At 43.4% G+C, this 20,075-nt stretch overlaps 1 protein-coding gene across 4 annotated transcripts in view; it reads right to left on the bottom strand.

Moving 5' to 3' along the window:
• Window positions 1-949: 949 nt before the first annotated feature.
• Window positions 950-20,075, bottom strand: part of stim2b (stromal interaction molecule 2b) — a 48,327-nt gene continuing 29,201 nt past the window's right edge. For 3 of the 4 annotated variants that reach the window (XM_030076315.1, XM_030076314.1, XM_030076317.1), the window contains exons 4-13: window positions 15,280-15,391; window positions 14,536-14,647; window positions 12,556-12,671; window positions 12,127-12,304; window positions 11,192-11,369; window positions 9,970-10,131; window positions 8,073-8,173; window positions 6,473-6,711; window positions 5,964-6,183; window positions 950-4,454 (exon numbers count right to left, since the gene is read on the bottom strand). In XM_030076315.1, the coding sequence (XP_029932175.1) occupies window positions 3,803-4,454; window positions 5,964-6,183; window positions 6,473-6,711; window positions 8,073-8,173; window positions 9,970-10,131; window positions 11,192-11,369; window positions 12,127-12,304; window positions 12,556-12,671; window positions 14,536-14,647; window positions 15,280-15,391 (2,070 nt within the window). In that variant the 3' untranslated portion in view covers window positions 950-3,802. The remainder of the gene's footprint in view (window positions 4,455-5,963; window positions 6,184-6,472; window positions 6,712-8,072; window positions 8,174-9,969; window positions 10,132-11,191; window positions 11,370-12,126; window positions 12,305-12,555; window positions 12,672-14,535; window positions 14,648-15,279; window positions 15,392-20,075) is intronic. The other variant, XM_030076318.1, reaches the window with a different exon arrangement.

The raw sequence follows: 20,075 nt of genomic DNA, 5'->3' as shown, positions 1-20,075 counted from the left end.
TACTGTTGGTTTTCCATATCTCCTAACATTTCCATATTCACGAGTCATTTAGCCTCACTTTCAGTAATGAAACGTGTATTTTTCTTAAAAATCTGCCAGTGAAATGAGATGATCCCACTTGTTTCCAGTGCAGTGACACCTGATTCAGGACAATTCTGGAAACAAGTGCGATCATCTCATCCCACTGGTAGGTTTTCTTACTGGTTTGAAGAAAAACAAAATTTCACACTGAAAATGAAACTGTTGAACTGCACCATTGGATGCCGTTATCTTTTCAAGAACATGCATTAAATATAGTGTGCATTAATAGCAGCGTTTCACTTAAGTATTTTATTTTTTCCCACAATCACTGGATTAAAAGTAGTTCAATTTTACCAAAATGACCATATTTGGCCTGGACTCTGCCTTAAGTTTTGCTCTTTTTTCTCACCAGCCATAATGGTGCACAGTGGAAACACTAATAAGGGAAAGAAAAAGTATAAATAATCCCCATTAAAGGCAACACTTAGCTGTGTGATAAAATGAGACTCGGGATAATGGCAATGCAAACACTGTTCAACATTATTCATTACATTAGTCAAGGCAGCAGTGCGTCTCCGAGCTGTTTTTGATGTATATTTGGTGTTTAATGTGAGCGGCAGTGACCTGGCGTCTGCGATGTGAAGAAAACCTGCAGCAGTCAGAGCTTTTAACTGAGGCAAATACTTCCTTCAGTGTTTTTAGACTCTTCATGGGTATTAACAGCAAGAGGAAAAAAGTAAAATGACACTGCTGTTATGTGTAAAGCCTTTCAATGACTAAATAAAAACAATTCCACAGAGAGGATGCATTTTAGTTTAGATAGTGCATAACAAACTTTAGGTAATGATTTCTGAAACAAACAGACAAAATGAATGGTATAACCCGATTCACAGGGCAAGCACAACTCTGAAACCAGTCTGTTATGCCTCCATTTTTTTTTATTAATTCTTCTACAGTATACAAATATTCACACACCAAATGTTCTCAAAAAATCCCTAACGTTTCGTAAACATTCAGATTTTCTTCTCGCCTTACAGTTCTGTCTTCTTGTTGCTTTGTTGTGTGCTATACTGTACATGACCTTCAAAAAAACCAAAACAAAAAAACAAAAAACAAAAACAAGACGCCACTGAAACCGCGTCATCATGTTGTCGTGCTGTCGCCCGGCAATCACACCCTGACATCGTGCCGCGTCCTCGCTGAGGCGGCCGTCACGTCTAAGCTCATGTCGGACCCAACGAAGGAGGGACGGCGATGCGTGAGTGACAGCAAGTCCAGGATGAAGGGAAGAGGGTGGAAATCACAGTGTGAAGCAAGAGCTCTTGAAAACAGAGCGCTCGGTCGAGGCCCACGGGTCACAGGAGGGGAGGGGGGGGCGTCAAGCTGTGGCGGGCCGTATTGCATGGACACGCTGGGAGCTTTAGTGTGAGGCTGTGGCAAGTGGCAAGTTTTCACAAGGAATTCTGGGCTGTAACCTGCCCGGGAAAAACCAAACTGGAGGTGAACACATCCAGAGATCATAAAGGAAGGAAAGGACGTAGCATGTGAGCCCAAACCGGTGTCAAGTCTGCAAACTTTTGGGTGCGGTTTGCATCAACTACCGCAGATTTCATATATTATCTCATGTAGATACTCTTTTGACGGAGCTAACAGTAACTCAGCTCAGACAGAAGTGACTCTCGACTCCACATACATGAAGGGGCGAACTTTGCAGCAAACCCGATCAAATAGCTATTCGCCCGACTCCAACAGATTAACACTGAGCCCTACAAGCTATCCAGTCAGATCAACATCCTGCCAGACGACATCCATTTTTCCGTATCCAGCTCTCAGAGTGCACGGGGCTGGAGCTGGGCTTGTTGCAGCGGCTGGACTGAGCCCTGCTGTTTTGATGCTGGGCCTGAACAATGAGCTGAAATACTGTCAAAATCACAGTATGGTCAAGAGCAGGGCCCCCATTTGCAGGAGCTGCTTTTTTTTTTTTTTTTTTTTCCCCATCCAGGTAAAATGTGTGATAAAACACCTTTACAAAGGAATTGCTGTGAAGCTGCAGAGACGCTCTGACTCACAAATCGGATTCTCCAAATGTAAGAAAACACGTTTGTTTGCGACGGACCTCATGTAGCCAGAATCACATCATCATTTTAATAGTTTTTCAGTGAAAGTGGAAATTACGAAGCGAAAATGATCGTTCTCACTAAAATCGTGACTCAAGTCAAAGTAACAATGTCATTATTTTTAACCGTATCGTTCAGTCCTTTTGAGACCCATAACAAGGAGAGACTTCAGTATTAGTGGCACCAATGCAAAGTTGGAATGCTGTTGCTATGATGCAGTTTCCTTTCCTTCATTTATGTTCCTTTATTACAAGGATAATTCACATAGCATTAAGTATGTCGTCAATCACAGAAAGCATACTTCACTCGCTTTCCCGTAATTGTCAAGACGTTTTGGTACTTTTGTATTGTCTCATGTGGCAATCGCCATGCATATGGTATTCAAAAAGACGATGAGAACTATTAAATGCACATGGAATTTGACCACAGTCTGATATGGACACAGGGTGTTACAAACAAATAAAGTAAAAGGGTATCGGTATGGCTGCAGTTAATCAAGTAATAAAGGACGGTTACACATTGGGGTTTGAGTGGGTTAAATCTGCATAATCGTTAAACTTTCTTCAGTAAAAATCACTCCTTATGAACCCCCACCAATAAAAATCTATTTAAAAACATCTATAAGAACATAATAATGTAAAAACAATGTATATTTATATATACCGAGAAACGCATAGACAGCGGCACTGAAGACACGTCACATAATTTTGGCTCTGACATTATGTGCTGCATCTCCACTGCCGCTGGCCATGCCTTCCTCTCATCTCTAAGTCTTTATTCAGTATGTACTCCGCAAGCAGCGGCCCTTTCCCAAATACCAGGAAAGCAGTAGTGCAACAAACTTTAGCAGGCTTTTTCAAAGGAAATTAATCATGTACATGAGCTCGGGAGCTTCCATAACTGGAGCTCACCTAAAGCAAGAAAAGCCCATGACTGAAACACTTGACAAGATGCAATCCATAATCTGAGTGGGGGAAAATGTCTGGGATGCATTTAGAGAGAAACTGTCATAAATGTAATTCAGAAATCTCTATTTTCCTATGCCGCTCTCACTACTGAAAGTGTCTTTTCAATCCTTGCAGTAGGAGCAAAGAAGACATGGCTGCTTAAGAAGGAGGTTTACATGATCAGGTACAGTACAACAGTGAAACACTACACATGACAAATGGTTTGTACAGTCACAATGTGTGCTAAAAACTAAACTTATGGATTGCACCTTTAGACCTTTTCACTTAGTGGCTTTTTGGTTCAAACTCAAAAAAAAAGATTAAGAGAAGACAGTGTGCAGGTCATGCGCCTTGGCTGTGTGGAGGACACCTCGGCATGACTGCTGACCCTTTGACCTTTCGATGACTTTTCCTTGACCTTTGAAAGTTCCCCTGTGAGGCTATGAGTGAACTAAATAAAAAGGCATTATTGAAAAATAAGGCTACCAATCTGGGGGGTTCGAGGCACCCAGACTGAGCTACATTCCATCTCTGACAAAAAAAAAAAAAAAAGAAAAAAAAAAAGACAACAATGAGAGAGAAAATGAAAAAGAAAATGTTTTAGCTTAAGATGACGTCCATTTTTTAAAAAATTTAGTATTAGGGCTAAAACGACTTTCTCTTTATATTTTATCCCTCCCTCTCTCTCTCTCTCACTCTTTCCCCCTCAAGCGAGTTTTATTTTTTCTTCTTGAACAGGCTCTTAATTTTCGAAGAGGAGCGCTTGATTCTCTCCCCGTTGTCGCTGGAGTCCTGGGAGGAGGTGCTCTGGAGCTTGTACTCCTTGCCCACGCTGCGGCCCTCCGAGTCCAGGGAGGTAAGAGACGGGTAGCGGCCCACGCCCCCGCCGGGCAGCATGCTCGCGGGCAGCTGGCCAAAGCTGTAGGACTTCTCCAAGATGCCGTTGTTCATGCCCTTGCCCGTCGGGGTGGTGGCGTGCCCCTGGGAGAAGGGTATACTCTGCGACTCGGGGATGATGCGGGTGAGGTCGGGTGAGCCCTTGTGCGCGAACGTGTGGTGCTCCAAGGCGGGAGACGGCGAGGTGGAGGGCGGGCTGGACGGGGTGGTGGCCGGAGTGGGCGGCAGAGGAGGAGGGGTGGAGTCCCTGAGGCTGCTGCTGCTGGTGTGGGTGGTGGTGGAGGAAGAGGAGGAGGAGGAGGAGGTGGCGGCGGTGGCGGGGGCGGACGCGGGAAGCTCCTGACACTGGCTGAACAGCAGCAGCTCCTCGCGGGAGATCTTGCGGTAGGGGGTCTCTGTGCTCTGCAGCTGCTTGCGCCCCACGGAGGAGTTGAGAGAGTCTGTGTCGGAGCAGCTCTCCGGAGCCGTCTCCCTGAGAGAGGAGGCCACAAACACAACTGTCACAAGTCAGAACACACTGCTGATCCAGTCAGCACACATCCACTCTGCTCTCGTCTCATGTCGCCTCACAATCTCCGCAGGTAAAGACATTTCTTTTACTCCTTTTTTTAAAATGGGAAAGTATGACAGTTATTTTATTCCCAGAAAGAGCCCATTTGTGCACAAGATATCAGTTTGTGGCCTCGAGATATAAAACATTATTGACAATTATTACACGGCTACGTTGAATGCTCAATTCTGATTGTTAAAACAAACAGTTACTTCTAAATAAGTGACGTCAAGCTGCAACCTCATCACCGTACATGCTTTGCTGCTCTGTGTCGTATTCATTATAATACAACACATATGCAGAAAGAAATCTGTTAAGTAGCTCGCTGGTGACCCCCAGATGTTACAACCAGCATTGGTATGGACGCTGCTCTTCAAGCCATGTGGTAAGTGGGATAATCCACTCCAATCTGCAGCCTGTTATTGAAAAATGTCAGCCGCTTTTGTATCAGACATTATTTCTTGATAGAAGACCACCTCGTCATGATCAGCCCAGATTCACAGATACGGTGTTCTCAAATTGAGTCATTAATTTCCACTGTGTGCACTCCAGCGACCCCATATCAATGCCTGTGGATTTAGAATTATGCAGGTCGGTGTGAGAAAAAAGGTTTTGTCAAAGTATCTCCAAAACAAAAATAGGTTTTAAATGGGATTCGCCATTTTCATTCATTAAAACGTCATGTGGGCAAAACTCTGAGAGAAGAAACTTTTGATGTAAAATACCACAAGAGTTGCTGGTAATGTATTATATCTCAAGGCCATGAATTTAAATGATTTACACAAATTATTATTCATGGGAATTAAACAGTATTTTTTTTTTCTCATGTTACTTCCTGTGCTCCATATGTACCTAAATCCATGAGGAGTGTGTTCAGCTTTTGCTAGAACTTGTGTTGGGCTCCTACCTCTCACTGAGTTTCATGACATTTTGAACAATAAAATCTACTAAAATCTTGTTAGTGAAGGGAAACTTAAGCATTTTTGTAGTGCTCATTAGATAGAAATTGTCTTGCCAGTCAAAAACATACAAAAAAAATACAGCAATTTAAAACAGTAGCACCTAACACACGGCCACTTTCTTCAAAGGTACAATATGTCATATTTTGCTTGTTCAAAGGTGCAGCTGACCATCAAACACTGATATAAGTTGTGTTGTGGTATAAAAATACAGCCTGTAACTATGATAAATGAAATACTACTAAACCTGTAACTGAGTCTGTCTTAGGATGTTTTGGTGGCACATAGTGTGCCTTTTACATATTTTACATAAATACTGCCACTTTATTTCTATAGAATGCAGGTAATTTTATCTCCTTGGTGTTTTGTCTTTATTTAAATTAAATAACTTGATCAGACTCATCAGACAGTGATGCTGTCTGGATTTAACACCTGGGAGTCCAATCTATAAAACCTATCCAAATCTACGTACCCCCTCCTGTCTGAACTGAAGTAGATATGTTCCTCGTCTGCCTCGGGGTGGTAGGAGAGGGGCGAGCTGGCCATGGACAGCAGGTCGGGGTCTGGAGACATCAGCGAGGACTGCGGCGAGCTGAGCAGGCTCCGGCGAGAACGACACAGGCTGCTGCTGCGCGTCAGCGGCGGGCGGATGAGTGTTGACGCTGGGGAACGGACGAGGGAGAGAACAGGTGCTGATAGGGCACCAGAGAGAACCATGCACACTGTGACACTTTTCACACACAGGAATGTACACTCATAAACTAAAATATACGCTAATCATTTATTTAATTACATTCTTTCCATTTATACATGCATTTACAGCAACACAGACAGTCAAGGGATGTTTAAAGAATTAAAGGCCAGTTTAACAGAGGACTGTTTAGACCCAACTCACAAGAACACTAAGAATAAGCTAATAATGTATCAGTCAGATGTTTTCTTTAAAGACATGGACTATCAAATCTTTGCTGCCTGACTCACTTGTGAACTGTGGAATGATGGGAGGTGTGTCCTCATCCAGGTCATCCACTCCTCCGGCGATGGGGTAGGGGGGCACCGACACGCGGGGCATGACCACCCAGCTGTGGTCCGAGTACAGGCTGGCCGTCAGGCTCGGCAGTCCCGAGTTGTTGACCACGGGGAAGCCGCAGAGCTTCTCGATCTGCTGCCAGCGGTGAAGGCGCTCCCTCAGGCACGCCGTTACCTCAGACAAAGCTTTCCTGAAAAACAGGTGAAAAGGTGACTGGCATCAGGCCAGATGGCAGTCAAGTTGTTGTGCTGGGTCAGTAATGAGATCCTGTTTCTAATTCTGGTGTCGTTCTAAAATTTTGGCCCACAAACTTGACGGTTTGACACTGGACTAGTGCCTACTGAGGTGCACAAGTAGTGGATTTTACTTTCACTCTTTCATGTTACTTTGTTTGTATTTTGCACCATATTTGTATGTACTTAACAAATGTTAACATTGTTAGATGAAATTTCAAGAAAACCTGTCAGCTTAAGAGACAGCCTAACATGTCTGTGCAGGTGCTCAGTCATCCAGGTCACGCTTATCCACGCAGGAGTGAATCGAGTTCAGCTAGACTCTGTAGATGAACTGGAGTCTTGAAGATGTTTCACTTCTCATCCAAGAATCTTCTTCAGTTCTGACAGATTGGTGGGGAGTGCCTGGTATTTAACCTGCGGGTCGTTATCCAGGTCCTAGAAACGACGACCATCATTGGTGTGGGTGGAGTCACCTGAGGTCAGGAGTGAGTGACGGGCGTTAGGGTCGCTGGGGTCACAAGAGGTCAAGGGTGAATGGCTGTTGTTGAAGAGGCTTCTTGGATGAGAAGTGAAATGTCTTCAAGAATCTACAAAGAGTCCTGTTGATCTCAATTCAACCCTAACTTACAACACCATCCTGTCATCCCTTCCCAGGAGGTTGAACCCTTGACCTCTTGTGACCCCAACAACCACTGTTCACTCTTGACCACAGGTGACTCCACCCACACCAACAAGGTAGTCACAGCAGGAAGGGGTACTAATGATCCAGTAGTTTCCAGGACCTGGATACCTGGGACTCCCCACCGGTCTGTCAGAACTGAAGTTTCTTGGATGAGAAAAGAAACGACCTAAAGAAGCTACAAAGAGTCCAGCTGATCTCCATTCAGCCCTGTGTGGATGACAGCCTAACGGTTAATCTTTCAGTTCCACTCTTGACAAAATACCTTTATCATCAAGAACAACTTGTGACTTTGTTATTAATGGAACAGAACTGTGTTGCCAAGTCTGTACAAGAACACAATGTACAGTCAGCAGTTAAAAAAAGTGACCACTGTCATTTTTGCCATCAGTATTGCCAACAGGACAGTTTCTGTACTTTCACTTTGATAGCATGCCTCCATAAAACAAACTGATAGTCCACGTGACACAGTGACCTTCTCTGTAATTTATGTTGCTCTGCAAACCGTGTGGCTGATTTGAAATGAATGCAGATCAATAGGCAAAATGTCAATGGATCTGACAGACAAAATATACTGTGCACAGACAGTTATGGACAGTACATGTGTGTGTGTGTGTGTGAGCATAATGTTCTTACTTTGCTTCTAGTATCTTGTGGTCCACCTCGTCCAGTGATGAACTGTGGGCCACATGAAGAGTACCAAACACAGAACTCCTCTTCTTTTTTATTTTCTCTGCCTGAGATGCACAACAAAATAAAGGACATTTTAAAATGCTTCTTTGGAATATTTTTATCACTTCTGCTAGACTCTCTTTCAGTTTTTAGGTGAAAGTTTATCAGGGCTAAACGGGTGGCTTTTTGAAGGCCTGACAATGGATGACACTGTGCCAATATTCTGTGTTTTTATACTTGACTTTACAAGGATTCAGTGTTTCCTCCACATTTTTATTCATGTCAGCGTAGAAAAGCCTCTGACCATGAAAGCCTTCAGACCACCAAACACTAAAATTCTCAGTTGAAACTCACACTGATGGACTTCTTTTAGGTTTGTTCGCTGCTCTTCTAAATATGGTGAGGCAGGTTTGCCTGTGGGCCATTTGGGACTCGTTACTGAGGGCAAATGCCAATAAGGCTGATGTCACCTCATCAGTCAGCTATTCTGTGTTGTTTGTCATCAATAAAGCTCTGGAGGGTTTGACACGACTCTACACTGTGAAGAGAGCATCTCCTGTTTCAGCCTGTGAGCTATCAGAGACCCCAAGTGACGCAGGTTTGTAGACGAGGCTCCTTCCAGCTGCAAGTGATGAAGGCAAAACCGAGCACTGCAGTTAAACCATAATTTGGACACATCATTAACAAGAGCAAATTTGACAAATTGAGGCATTATTTGTCATCCTAAGTTTGTAAGAGAATTCAATTCAGCTGCTGTTGTGTAGTTGATTACAGAAAAAGATCAGATCCAGAGGAAATTGTATCTGAACTGCATAAATTTGAATTTCTTGTGCTCATGTTGAACTGAATGCCATGGCTTAATAATGTTGATATTATTTAACTTTAAAATTCAGGTTTTGTAAATTGAAGTAGAAAAATTAATTTCAGCCAGCTTTGTGAAAGTAACATCTTGTCTAAAAGGGCCTTTGGTCCCCTGAAGCCCTGATTTACAAAAGCCGTCCAAGTGTGCAACAACCTTCAGGATGTGCAAAACCAAAGACGTGACCTCTGATTGGTCAAGAAGCCTGTCTTGCACCACTGTCTCAGTGCTGATGCTGAACACTGAGAACATTTTAGTACCCGCTGAATAGTTTCCGTAAATCTGTGTGAGTGTTGCCTGGAAGGCAGCTGCCTCCTCTAAGGCTGCCAACAGCGGGATAACACTCCTCATTTAGCCAAACACAAACAAAAGACCTGCAATTCTTTTCACTTGTTTTACATAAGTGAACATCATATCAAGCCACTGCAGCAATTATGCATGTATCATTTCAGTAATATTCCACTAAACTGCACCACTGTTAAATATTCAAATATGATGATGCTCCAATCAACCATAGGCCTTCTGCTAAACAATAGTAGATATCTGCAAACTGATGTACTGATTCTTCTATAGATCCCAGTATCAGCAGTTTGCACCTGATCTGCAGCATGTTCACTGAGAGTATGAAGGGAATCGATCTCTGGCTGAGCAAGGCTCGATGCCACGTGGCTTGTAATTGACCAAGTGAAAAGCTGGGTGGAGCTGCTGTTGAAGCCTTTGAAGAGGCAGAATCTGAATTGAGAAAGCTGAAACTGAATTGTAAAAACTGCATTTGAAATCATTTTTAAAAATTACCTGAAAAATAATTTAATTAAATTCCATGCCAGGTGCCTGCACGGTGGCCTCATTCATACAGAGATCATCCTGCAACTACAAAAGTCCAAGCCCTGCGTCCTGTCTCTGACCAAGACGCTGCCCTGCCGCCTGCCCAGACAGTCAAAGTTTCTCAGAGCAACACAGCGACGTGACTAAAACCCGGCCCTAAAAACCAAAGGCGGTTACCTCGTCCTTGGCGACAGACAGCTGGAGCTCGGCGCTTTGTTTCTTGATGTTGTAGTACTGCACCTCCACCTCGTGGGTGAGCTGCAGCCACATCTGAAGGGCTTCAGGCACCGACCACTCGGACTGCATCTCTTTCTCTGCTCGCTTCAGAGCCATGCGCACCTGTACGGACATGATCAGGTCAGGGTTGGGCTCAAATCACTCTCAATTTGGGAAGTGGAATTTCCTCAAAACGTGGATTCTGACAAACTTCTTCCTTACAATGGTGGATCTAAGCATTTTATAACAAATAACTGAGGGTGAATATGAGGTGGCAAGGTAGTTCTGTGGTCGGCATCGTCACCAAAATAGTAAGGTCTTGAACCCTGCGATGGAGTAGCGACCCGTCCAGAGAAGTGTTAAACAGTGTTTCTGTGGCCAACGCATGCTTGTATAGATTACAACCCCCCTTGATTCTGATTAGTGGGTTTTGAAAACAGATGAGGGTGAATTCTCTATCAACAGCAAATGAACCGCAGTCACTGTTCACATTTTAAGTTAACTGTTCTAAAGTGTTCTGTGCCCAAGCCTGGCGCACACACTGGCATTATTATAAAACTTCTCTCAAAGCAGAAATCTCATTACTTAGAGGAAGTCACAGATATATCGGCAGTGAGGTTTTTTTTTTATATATGTGAAGGGAAATGGGGCAATCTTGTGGGTATGCAAATGAGATCATTTGATATATACAAAAAATATACAATCAGTAATTTCTCACTCATTACTGTTGTTGAACTGCCTGGATATGTTTACATGCACAGAATATCGTAGGTACCAGCTCCTATGCTGCTTTAGGCCAATTTGGGGATGTTTATATGCGTCTGCGTATCCTGGCCATAAAAATGCATGCATACGTGAATCAGCACAATGTTCCAAGTGTCTCCATGGAAACAGAATTTATGCAGAACATAAATACCAGCTGCAAACAGATTTATATGTTTACATGCTCCAGGATTGTAGACATGTTCAGATTTCTACTGAACGAAAAACGCCCTTTTCCTAGAAACTGCATGTGGGAAATCCTGTTTAAAACACAAGTATCACAGAGGATATCAGATATCTCTCCCTAATCAACACACTAACCTTCTGCCTTTGCTGTAGACGGTGAAGAGACTGTTTTGCATGTAGCCTTTAAAGGGAAGAAGAAGTAGTCAGCGTCACACCCTTGCTGGTTAATTCCTACCTGTACTAGTTCCTCCTCTGCGTATTTGAGCCGGCTGAGCTCACACTCAGCCCCCTGCCGCAGCTCTCGAAGCCGGTGAGCCTCCTTTTTAGCCCCGGAGATCTCATCCCTCATCTTCTGCTCCAAGTTCTGCTTCTCCACGGCCACCGTCCGGTTCTCCTCCTGGGCCTTTTCCAGTCTGGGAGGAAGAGCAAAGAGACAAAGTGGTTTGGAAAATGATGCCATGTGGTGTCAAGTTTAGTAAGGAGCTCAATAAATGTTACAACTGCAGTTCACACGCATCGAAAAAAAGTCTCCATCTTTTCAAATCACTTCGTCTCATATTAAAATCTTGTTTTTTTCTGTTCTTCAAACAAAGTAAAAAAAAAAAATCTGCCAGTGGGATGAGATAATCCCACTTGTTTCCAACGTGGTTTCACTTGTTTCAGGGATTTTTCAGGGAACAAGTATAAATGTGTTGAAACAAGGCAGAATCAGGCAGATCAGCTCACTAGGATCGAGAAAATGACACTTGATCCAAGAAAATTCTGGAAACAAGTTGATAAGTATTGGAAACAAGTGGAAGAAAAACATCTGAATACTGAATATGAGGCTATATGACTTGAAGATGGAGACTTTTTTGCAGTGTGGTGATGCAAACTGAGATTGAAGGATTATATGCAGTGAAAGTCTTGTGCCAATTTATGCATTTTTCTGTACTCGTGTGCCTTAAAGTAGTAGCAGCACACAGCTTCCCTTGTTTATGTTAGGAAACGAGGAGTCACTTGCATCGACATATCTTGCATCAGTCCAACAAAAACACAGTGAGTGTTTGATGTAATTGCACCAATGATTCTTGTTGACATCTCTGAATAAGTTACAGGCTGTAGTCCACTTTCATTTCTTATTTTTTCCCTGAAGATAACACGTCTTGTGCGTCTGTGTCCGTCTCTCACCGGCTCTGCAGATCCAGCAGGCTTTGCTCGGCGTTCTGCAGGCTCTCCAGATCCCTCATCATCTGGGAGATGTGCACCTTGCTGGACTTGTTCTGCACGTAGGCAAACCAGCAGCCCCCGACGCCGATCACTATGGAAACCATCAGGATGAAGTCTTTCATCCAGTTATGCTGCGGACCTGCAGAGGGAGGCAGGGGAGGCGAGGACAGGAGGGGGAAAACATTTTAGAAAGGTTCCCTTGTTAACAGACGAGAGACAAACCAAACTATCAGTGCAGCTGCAGGCTACAGCACTTTATACTGTAGACCTGACACTTCTCCTCAAAGCTAACATTAATCTGTATTTCCCTTTAATGAATATTGACCATTTTTTATTCAAATAAATCAAGTTACTGCTTTTTTGGTCTTGAAGTGTACTGTAAATACTTACGCAGAGGAGGGCCAAAAAGCACTGCGTCTAGCGCCTTCAGGTTGAGCTTTTGTTTATGCCGCTGGTCTATTATCTTCAGCTGCATCGACATAAATGACGGTTCATTGGCTGCTATTCTGAAATGTGAAAAGGGAAATAAACAGTGCATATTAGGGATGTTTAGCACACACAGAAATAACTTTCTACACAGATTTGTAATGTTTTAGCTTCACATGAGTGTTATATTCATGTATCTGTGTGCTTAAGCGTAAGCAAGAGTTTGAGTTTGACTATTTCATATTTAACATATTTGCACATATGAGGGCATTTGGCTGGTTATCACCAGGGAGAAGGACTATTTTAGGGTTGAGGTTAGGGTTTGTTATATAAAGGTATGGATTATTGTTCATTTTTTTCAGACTTCCCATGTCTTTGAAAAAGCAACTTGAGGAGTTTCTAGCCCACCTAAAACATCTTTTTAATTTGCCTGGTTTTCAGTGGAGAGTTTAGTTTTTTTATATTGTCAAGAAAAAAATAGAGGGAGTGCTTGAGGGAAACACTGAGTATTTGTAATTTTCTGAGCACAAAAATCTAATTTCAATGATTTAAGTCGAAAAATATTGATATTGGCCCTAAATTTCCCCCGATATCAAGTATTTTATCCATCTTCTATAATATCAGTCAGACCAACTGTGAACTACAAGAATGTCAAGATCAGAGTATATGGATGTGTACCTCTTACTGTACGTGACACATTTGCTGTGTACAGGCAGACACACAAACACTGACATGTCTGTTGATCAGCTCGGTGTGTGTTGTTGTGTTGTAGTGTCTATACCGCAGGGCAGGACACACACTGCTGCCTGTTTTGGCCTCTAAATATGAAGGAGATTAATGCGGCGGTACATAACGCTCAAAGCAGGTATCACGCGTGTGCGATCCCTACTTTGACCTTTGTCACACCACCGTCACCTTGTTTTTTCTTCCCACGGGGGCGTCTGCATACCACCACCATCTTGAGCGGATCAGACAACATGGCAGCCGGTGGAAACCGAACCCCCGCGCCGTGACATCACCTCATGAGTCAGCGCCCGTCGGCAGAATGGGCGTAAGGCGACACCCTCCACCCGCCCCGTCCCCTCACCCACCGACTGACATCTCCACATCTCTTCATGCCTTACATACAGTTAGCAGCCAGTCCCATTCCCCAAAGTGTCCCACCCATGCCTCGGTGTCTTCTGCATGTCACCCCGTCACATTGCTCTGTTAATAATTTCATCTGCAACGTGCCGTAAACTGCGCTTAACGTCTTTTACAAACTGTTCATGAAACAAACACAACTGCAGTTTAAAGGATTCATCATCAAGTAAAACTATCCATAATTACAAAGCCGCTTATTGTGCCTACAAACTGTGATGATGCTTTCATTTTACATCAAGAAATGTCAGCTGATTTAGCTGTGAGACATTTCTATGCATTTTCTCAACAAGAGGCTGTAATGTGGAAAACATAGAGGCAATGTGACATAGCCTTAGGACCAAAACATGATATAATGGCAGATTTTACCCTTTTCTGTGACAACCCTATAGAGACTTAAGCATTTAAGTACAAAAGGCAGTGGTGATAGTGGGGGAGTATGTGTTTTTTTTTTTTTATCGTTTTCCCCTGTGTTGCCTTTTACAACCAGCAGTGGGCAGCATTTAACAGAACAATGAAAACAAAAGGTCCCTCTGGGTGTTTCACCCAGGACCATAATAATGTTATCGTCCATAAACCCACTTCATAAGTCACCACCGGCAAATCAAAACGAGCTGCCATTTCACAGGCGGAATAACCCAATTACAGGACAGGAACTGGCATTCGGCGCATGTAACCTTTCAGCGAGCATCACGCTTTATCTGCCATCTCAGCTTCCCTGAAATAAACACGGTCATGTGTTTCTGAATTAAGGCAGACAAAAGAAAACAAGTCGCTGGGTAAGAGGAGGTGAGCTGTGCTGACCGTGGTAAGGTGTTCCCTGTGACCCGGAAGTCCCGGAAGTTCCTCTCGTACTGAGGCAGCTCCACCGACTCCTTCAGCCACTGCACCGCATCCTCCATGGTCCAGTTGTGGACTGACAGAGGAGAAGAGAGGAGAGGAGAGTCACTGCATTGCATCTGAGCCACTTCACCGATGCTCACAGAATCCCGACAATGAAGAAAGCAACGGCTTAAAATAACAGTGACCAGGCGGAAGACGTAAAAATAACTCCACTGTTCATGTATCATCGGTAAGTGTTATGTATCGCTGAGACCTGAGGATCATCAAAGGAAAAATCCACCCACGGACACTCTAACACCATGATACATCATCGGTCTGTGATGTTCAGTGTGGCTGCTCTGCACTGCAGTTAGTCAAACACTGGTATCTCTTCCTCTTTCACAGCAGATTCCTGCCTAAATGATGACTGAATTTAGGTGTGAAATGGTGAAGTGTACAAAGACGCACTTCCTCTTTCATGTTGTTACCTGCTGGAATAAGGAAAACACACTCCAGATCAACCAACTGCTGTTTAAAATCTACCACTTATTCATGTATTTTTTCTTCACAATAAGGTGATCCTGTTCTGTTCCAATCCCTTTTCACTCTTCCTTCTCTTGTTCCTACCACCCGACTGCCCCCTCGATCCCTCCTTTTCCACCTCAGAATAACTTTGTACAGTAATTGGACAGGAATGTGTGTTGGCGACACTCAGAGAGCCGTTACCTTCGGAGGTCTTCCAGCCCTTCCACAGCTCCTCCACGGTGATGTGCTGGTCCTCACGGTGCAGGTTGCTGTGTTTGTTGGTTTGCTGCTGCTTCATGTCCTCTATGATAAACTAAAGGAAAAAGGGAAGACACACTGGATTGAAGTTTCCAGACTTTACAGACAGTCACATCAGACACATTTTGGGGTTGGCTCGCCACATGTTGAGCGAGCCTCTTTTTTTTTTTTTCCCTTCAGGTTTTCATTGAGCACTCCGGGGGGGTTATACAAGGCTGTGCTCATCTGTGTATGTGTGAGTGTGTGGTTTTGACAGAAAGGGCTGCACAGAGTTGGCTTTGCCTAAAAGTCTAGCTTTGGATCACACACACATACTCCTTCTCTTCCCTCTCCTTTCTTCCTTTTAGGGACTTTGAAAAGAGAGAGAGAAAGACTCATGGAGGAGGCAGCACTTCCACCTGCGTGTGTGTGTGTGTGTTTTTTTTTTACTTTCCGGATGTCCTCCTTTGGTAACTCAGAATGAAATGCCCCAGCAGAGAAAGCCATAGCAATCAAACCAGCCAATGAATTGCCAGTACACCACCGGCATTACCAAGGAGACGGGTAATAGCTCACCACCAAACCCTACAAAGCCCTTTTGGAACAGTGTATGTGTTTGGCCCTAGGACAAATTAAAAACATCATAAAACCTCATCTAATTTGTACCTGCATGTGGTTAGCATGTGGTATTACTGCAATACGGTAGCGAGCACTGCAACTGCAAAATTAGAGCAGCTTATCTATACTTGGAATGAATAATTTTGCTGGGCAATCGCCTCAGTAATGTATCTGCATAATCAAATATGTATAAAAGAAGCTAGCAGATATGTGCAAAGAGCAAGCAACTAGAAATTAAATGAAAGCTAAACTTTGCAGCAGGCTATTACAAACATAATGTGCAGAGCCAGGATGAGGACCAAAATATCACCCCCAAGTAGAAGCACTGTTACTCAGTGGAAATGTTGCTAAAGTAAAATTGTGTGAATTACTTAAGTACTACTTTAGTAAAAGTAAATAAGTAATAAAAATGTTAAGACTCTTATAGTGTTTCCCACAAAGGAAGATTCCTTCATGCAGCACAGAAGACATTACAAAACTTTACAAAATATAATACATACAAAGTAAAGCTCAAGTCCACAGAAAACTGTAGGGATGTGTGAGTGCTGGTTTCTGTGCATACCAATCAAATGGCTCAGTGTTTTCAGAACTACGAATCCAAACAGGCCGAGGCCGCGGCTGAGGGTCGGCCAGCTGATTGGGACGTGATGACACTCGCAGACTGACCTTCATTCACTGCTTCCCTCATCAATCACTTTCACTTTCTCATCAGGCCCCTCAGTCTTTCCCTCAACTTTTCTAAAAGGCCTCTGTGTGCAAAGTGGCACACTGTTAGCGTATAAGCGCCCATGCAGACTGATGCAGGTTGATGGTGTGAACTGGAGGGCTTCATACTTTTGCCGAGCATGAATTTCTCCTCTTGCATCTGTCTTGCAAAGCATTTGCATTCCTCTGAAAAACTTCTACGGTGGAAGAAAAATACAGTTTTGTGTATAAATGCCAAACTACTTCAAGTACGACAAGGGATGGCTTTACGGTTAATGTTGCCTAAGGAACTGTCATGGACTAAGGAACTATAAGATTTAATGCAGGTTTGATGCGGATGATGTTTACAGCTAAATGCCAAACCTATGAATGTACAGCTCAGTTACAGAAATGAGGGTAAAACTGTAATTAGTTGTTTCCTGTGTGACTTGGAAGTTTCATTGCCTCGTTATCAAAGTTTTACTTGAAGGCAAAGTGGCACAGCAGCTTTACATAATGGTCAGAGAGAGCTTTGTAGAGCGGTGAATAAGTGGTGAGTTGGTCACATAAACACAATCCTTGTGTTGGTGCAATGTGGCTTCTGTGGTCAAGTGTTAAGATAGCATGACAGCTTTGATAACTGCTCATGCTGTGGACTCTATTGAAATTTTACAGGCGGCCCGCTGCCAACCAAAGGTGTGTTCAGGATTTAGCTGGAATGAGCAATCCTTCTAAAGAAATTATGAAACCGTCTGACTGCATAATTTCTACACTGTAATGATGAGCGTAAACAACTCTTTAGCTCAGTAGCAACTAGTTAAAGTCATGTGACAACACCCTCAGGACACTGGCCTGGAAATGAGAATAACACTTACACAAGGTCCAGATACACAATGAGACTCACACACACACACACACATACACACCACCAACCCCAGGCACAGACAGGGTATGACACATGCTCAGACACAACAGACAGAGACCGGCAGACTGATACTCTCGCACACTCACACACACACTGTTAAACAAAGGTCTATGTGTTCATGTCAGATTCCAGATCGGGGGACTGAGGTTGGGGATCCTTTCCCATGAGCCACTGCTCTCTGCAGCAGTCAGCTGTGAATCTGTGATCCCTGATATCTCCTCTCTCTCTCGCTCGCTCTCTCTCTCTCTCTCTCTCTCTCCCCTGCTCTGTCTCTCCATATCCTCTGATTGGAATCATCAGCTGAATGATAAGATGCTCCATGTGCTTTTTCAGGTGTTCAGAGTTAATTTGCTCTTATCTGCACATTAAACAGCTGCTGAAGCTGTCAACCAGCCGCAAAACAGAGATTTCAGCTGTTCAGATTCTGTAAGACCATGTATATATCAGGGTCCATATATACATCCATATATATCCATATGTCCATCTTCAAAGCAGAGGAAGTCTGCACCGTTTGACTACAGAATGAACAAATACACACAAACACACACAGAAATCTGCAGTGTCCTCCAAAGATGACACGCGTCTGGCTGTTCTTCGGGCTCCAAGCCGTTCCAAGACTAACGTTCCTTCCCACAGTGGTGTTCCTCCTAGAGCGTTCCTTCAAGAACTACTCCAGACTTCTGGTGTTCCTACAATAGGAAAGTTCCCAGACTTCTGTTCTTTGTAGAAGAATGTTCCCACACTAACTTTCCCTCTAGAACGCTCTCAGAATGACGTCCGTTCTAGTGCATTCAAGAACATTCCCGCACTAATGTTCCCTCTAGAATGCTCAAGAACTAATATTCTATGTAGAACGTTCCAAGATGGTTTCTTCTGGAATGTTCCACAGTGTTCCCAGAGTGACATTCTCTTCACAATGCTCGTTCAGAATGTTCCCCAACCAGTGTTCCCTCTAGAACAGCAACAGTCTGGAAGTATTCTTGAAGGAACATTCTAGAACTGGGGTGTCCAATCATGTGCCATGGAGGGCCAAGAGGCTGCAGGTCTTCATTCCAACCAAGACCTCAACCAGGTGATTTCACTGATGGGTTCCTCCTTTCTGATTGGTTGGAATGAACACTTGCAGCCTCTTGGTCCTGCATGGCACACATGATTGGACACCCCAGTTCTAGAATGTTCCTTCAAGAGTACTTCCAGACTGTTGCTTCTAGAGCACTCATTAAAGAACATCCCCAGACTAATGTCCCTCTCAATTGTTCCTTTAAGGAACATTCCCGGATTGATGAGGTCAGACAAACACCTTCTAGGAAACTTTCTAGAATGTTCCTTCCAGAACGTTCCCAGACAAGTCAAAACAAACACCTGCTGGACATTTCTCGGCTCCTCCATCTATAGAGACAGCTTAACACTCCAGCAGCCTCCTCAACTTCCCTCTGCTCATACCAGCCTATACAGAAGAAAGACACATATACAGTGTGCTTGCATAGACAAAGAAAACACTAACACACACACACACACACACACCTATTTTTTTCCCTAAGTTGTTATGCATGGGCTGTCAGGAACTAATAAGAGTGCACACACATACACACGCAAACAGCAGCCGCCCCACCACCCCCTGTTGTGACGTGGGTTGGGTTCTTGTAATTTCAAAGTGATGCAACCTGATCTGACGGAGCGTCTCCTTGGCAGGGAGACAGCACGCAGCACAGCGCCCTGAGGACCTGCACCTGCCGTCCCCGGCGACCGTCCACAGCAACAGACACCCCGACGTCACTCAAAACCCCCGCAATTGTGGACAAAAAGAGCGAGAGGCTGTTATCTTTACTGGATTACAGTAATTCCGGAAAAATCTTTTACATTAACGAATTAGACGCTTGTGGAAAAACTGTATTTAAAAAAAAAAAAAAGGAAATTTTTAAAAATATACTGAAACTACTCCTGAGACTATAAATAAACGCTTGAAACTATAAATGCTTTTTTTTTTTAATTTTTTTTTTTTTTTTAGCAAAAGTGTTCAAGCTGTTGTGTTTATTTAATTGGACATGTAAAGCAGAGCGGGAGACAGGAAAGCGGAGCCACAGGAAAGAGGGCTCTGGCAGGATTTGATCGCAGGCCAGCAGGGCAAACATGCAGCTCCAAGGGGGGGACGACTTTATTACTTGGTTATCTCAGGGCACAGATTATAAATACACACCGTTTTACATAACTTCAAATATTATATAATTATGATGTTGGATGACAGCGTTGTTCAAATTACACTGTGTAACTCGAGACAAATTGTTCGTTTTAAGCGCCGTTTTTGTTCCCAGTGTTCCCATCATAATCGATTCTGACCAAAATCTCATAAACTGCTTTTACTACAAAAACTATAGGACATAGACATTCTAATAAATCAATCAATAAATAAATCAACCCTATAAATATCCAAGGGCTGTATTTTCAGCGCACTAAATGTTCCTTAATGAGACATGTCAATAAAAAGCTGTAAATGAATATGAGCTTATCATACCTTTTGTGTATATTTTTCATG

The sequence above is a fragment of the Myripristis murdjan genome, chromosome 18, assembly GCF_902150065.1.
Source record: "Myripristis murdjan chromosome 18, fMyrMur1.1, whole genome shotgun sequence".
In the NCBI taxonomy this organism is placed as follows: domain Eukaryota; kingdom Metazoa; phylum Chordata; class Actinopteri; order Holocentriformes; family Holocentridae; genus Myripristis; species Myripristis murdjan.
The sequence above is the reverse complement of the archived record's forward strand: the minus strand, read 5'-3'. Positions and strand labels throughout refer to the sequence as shown.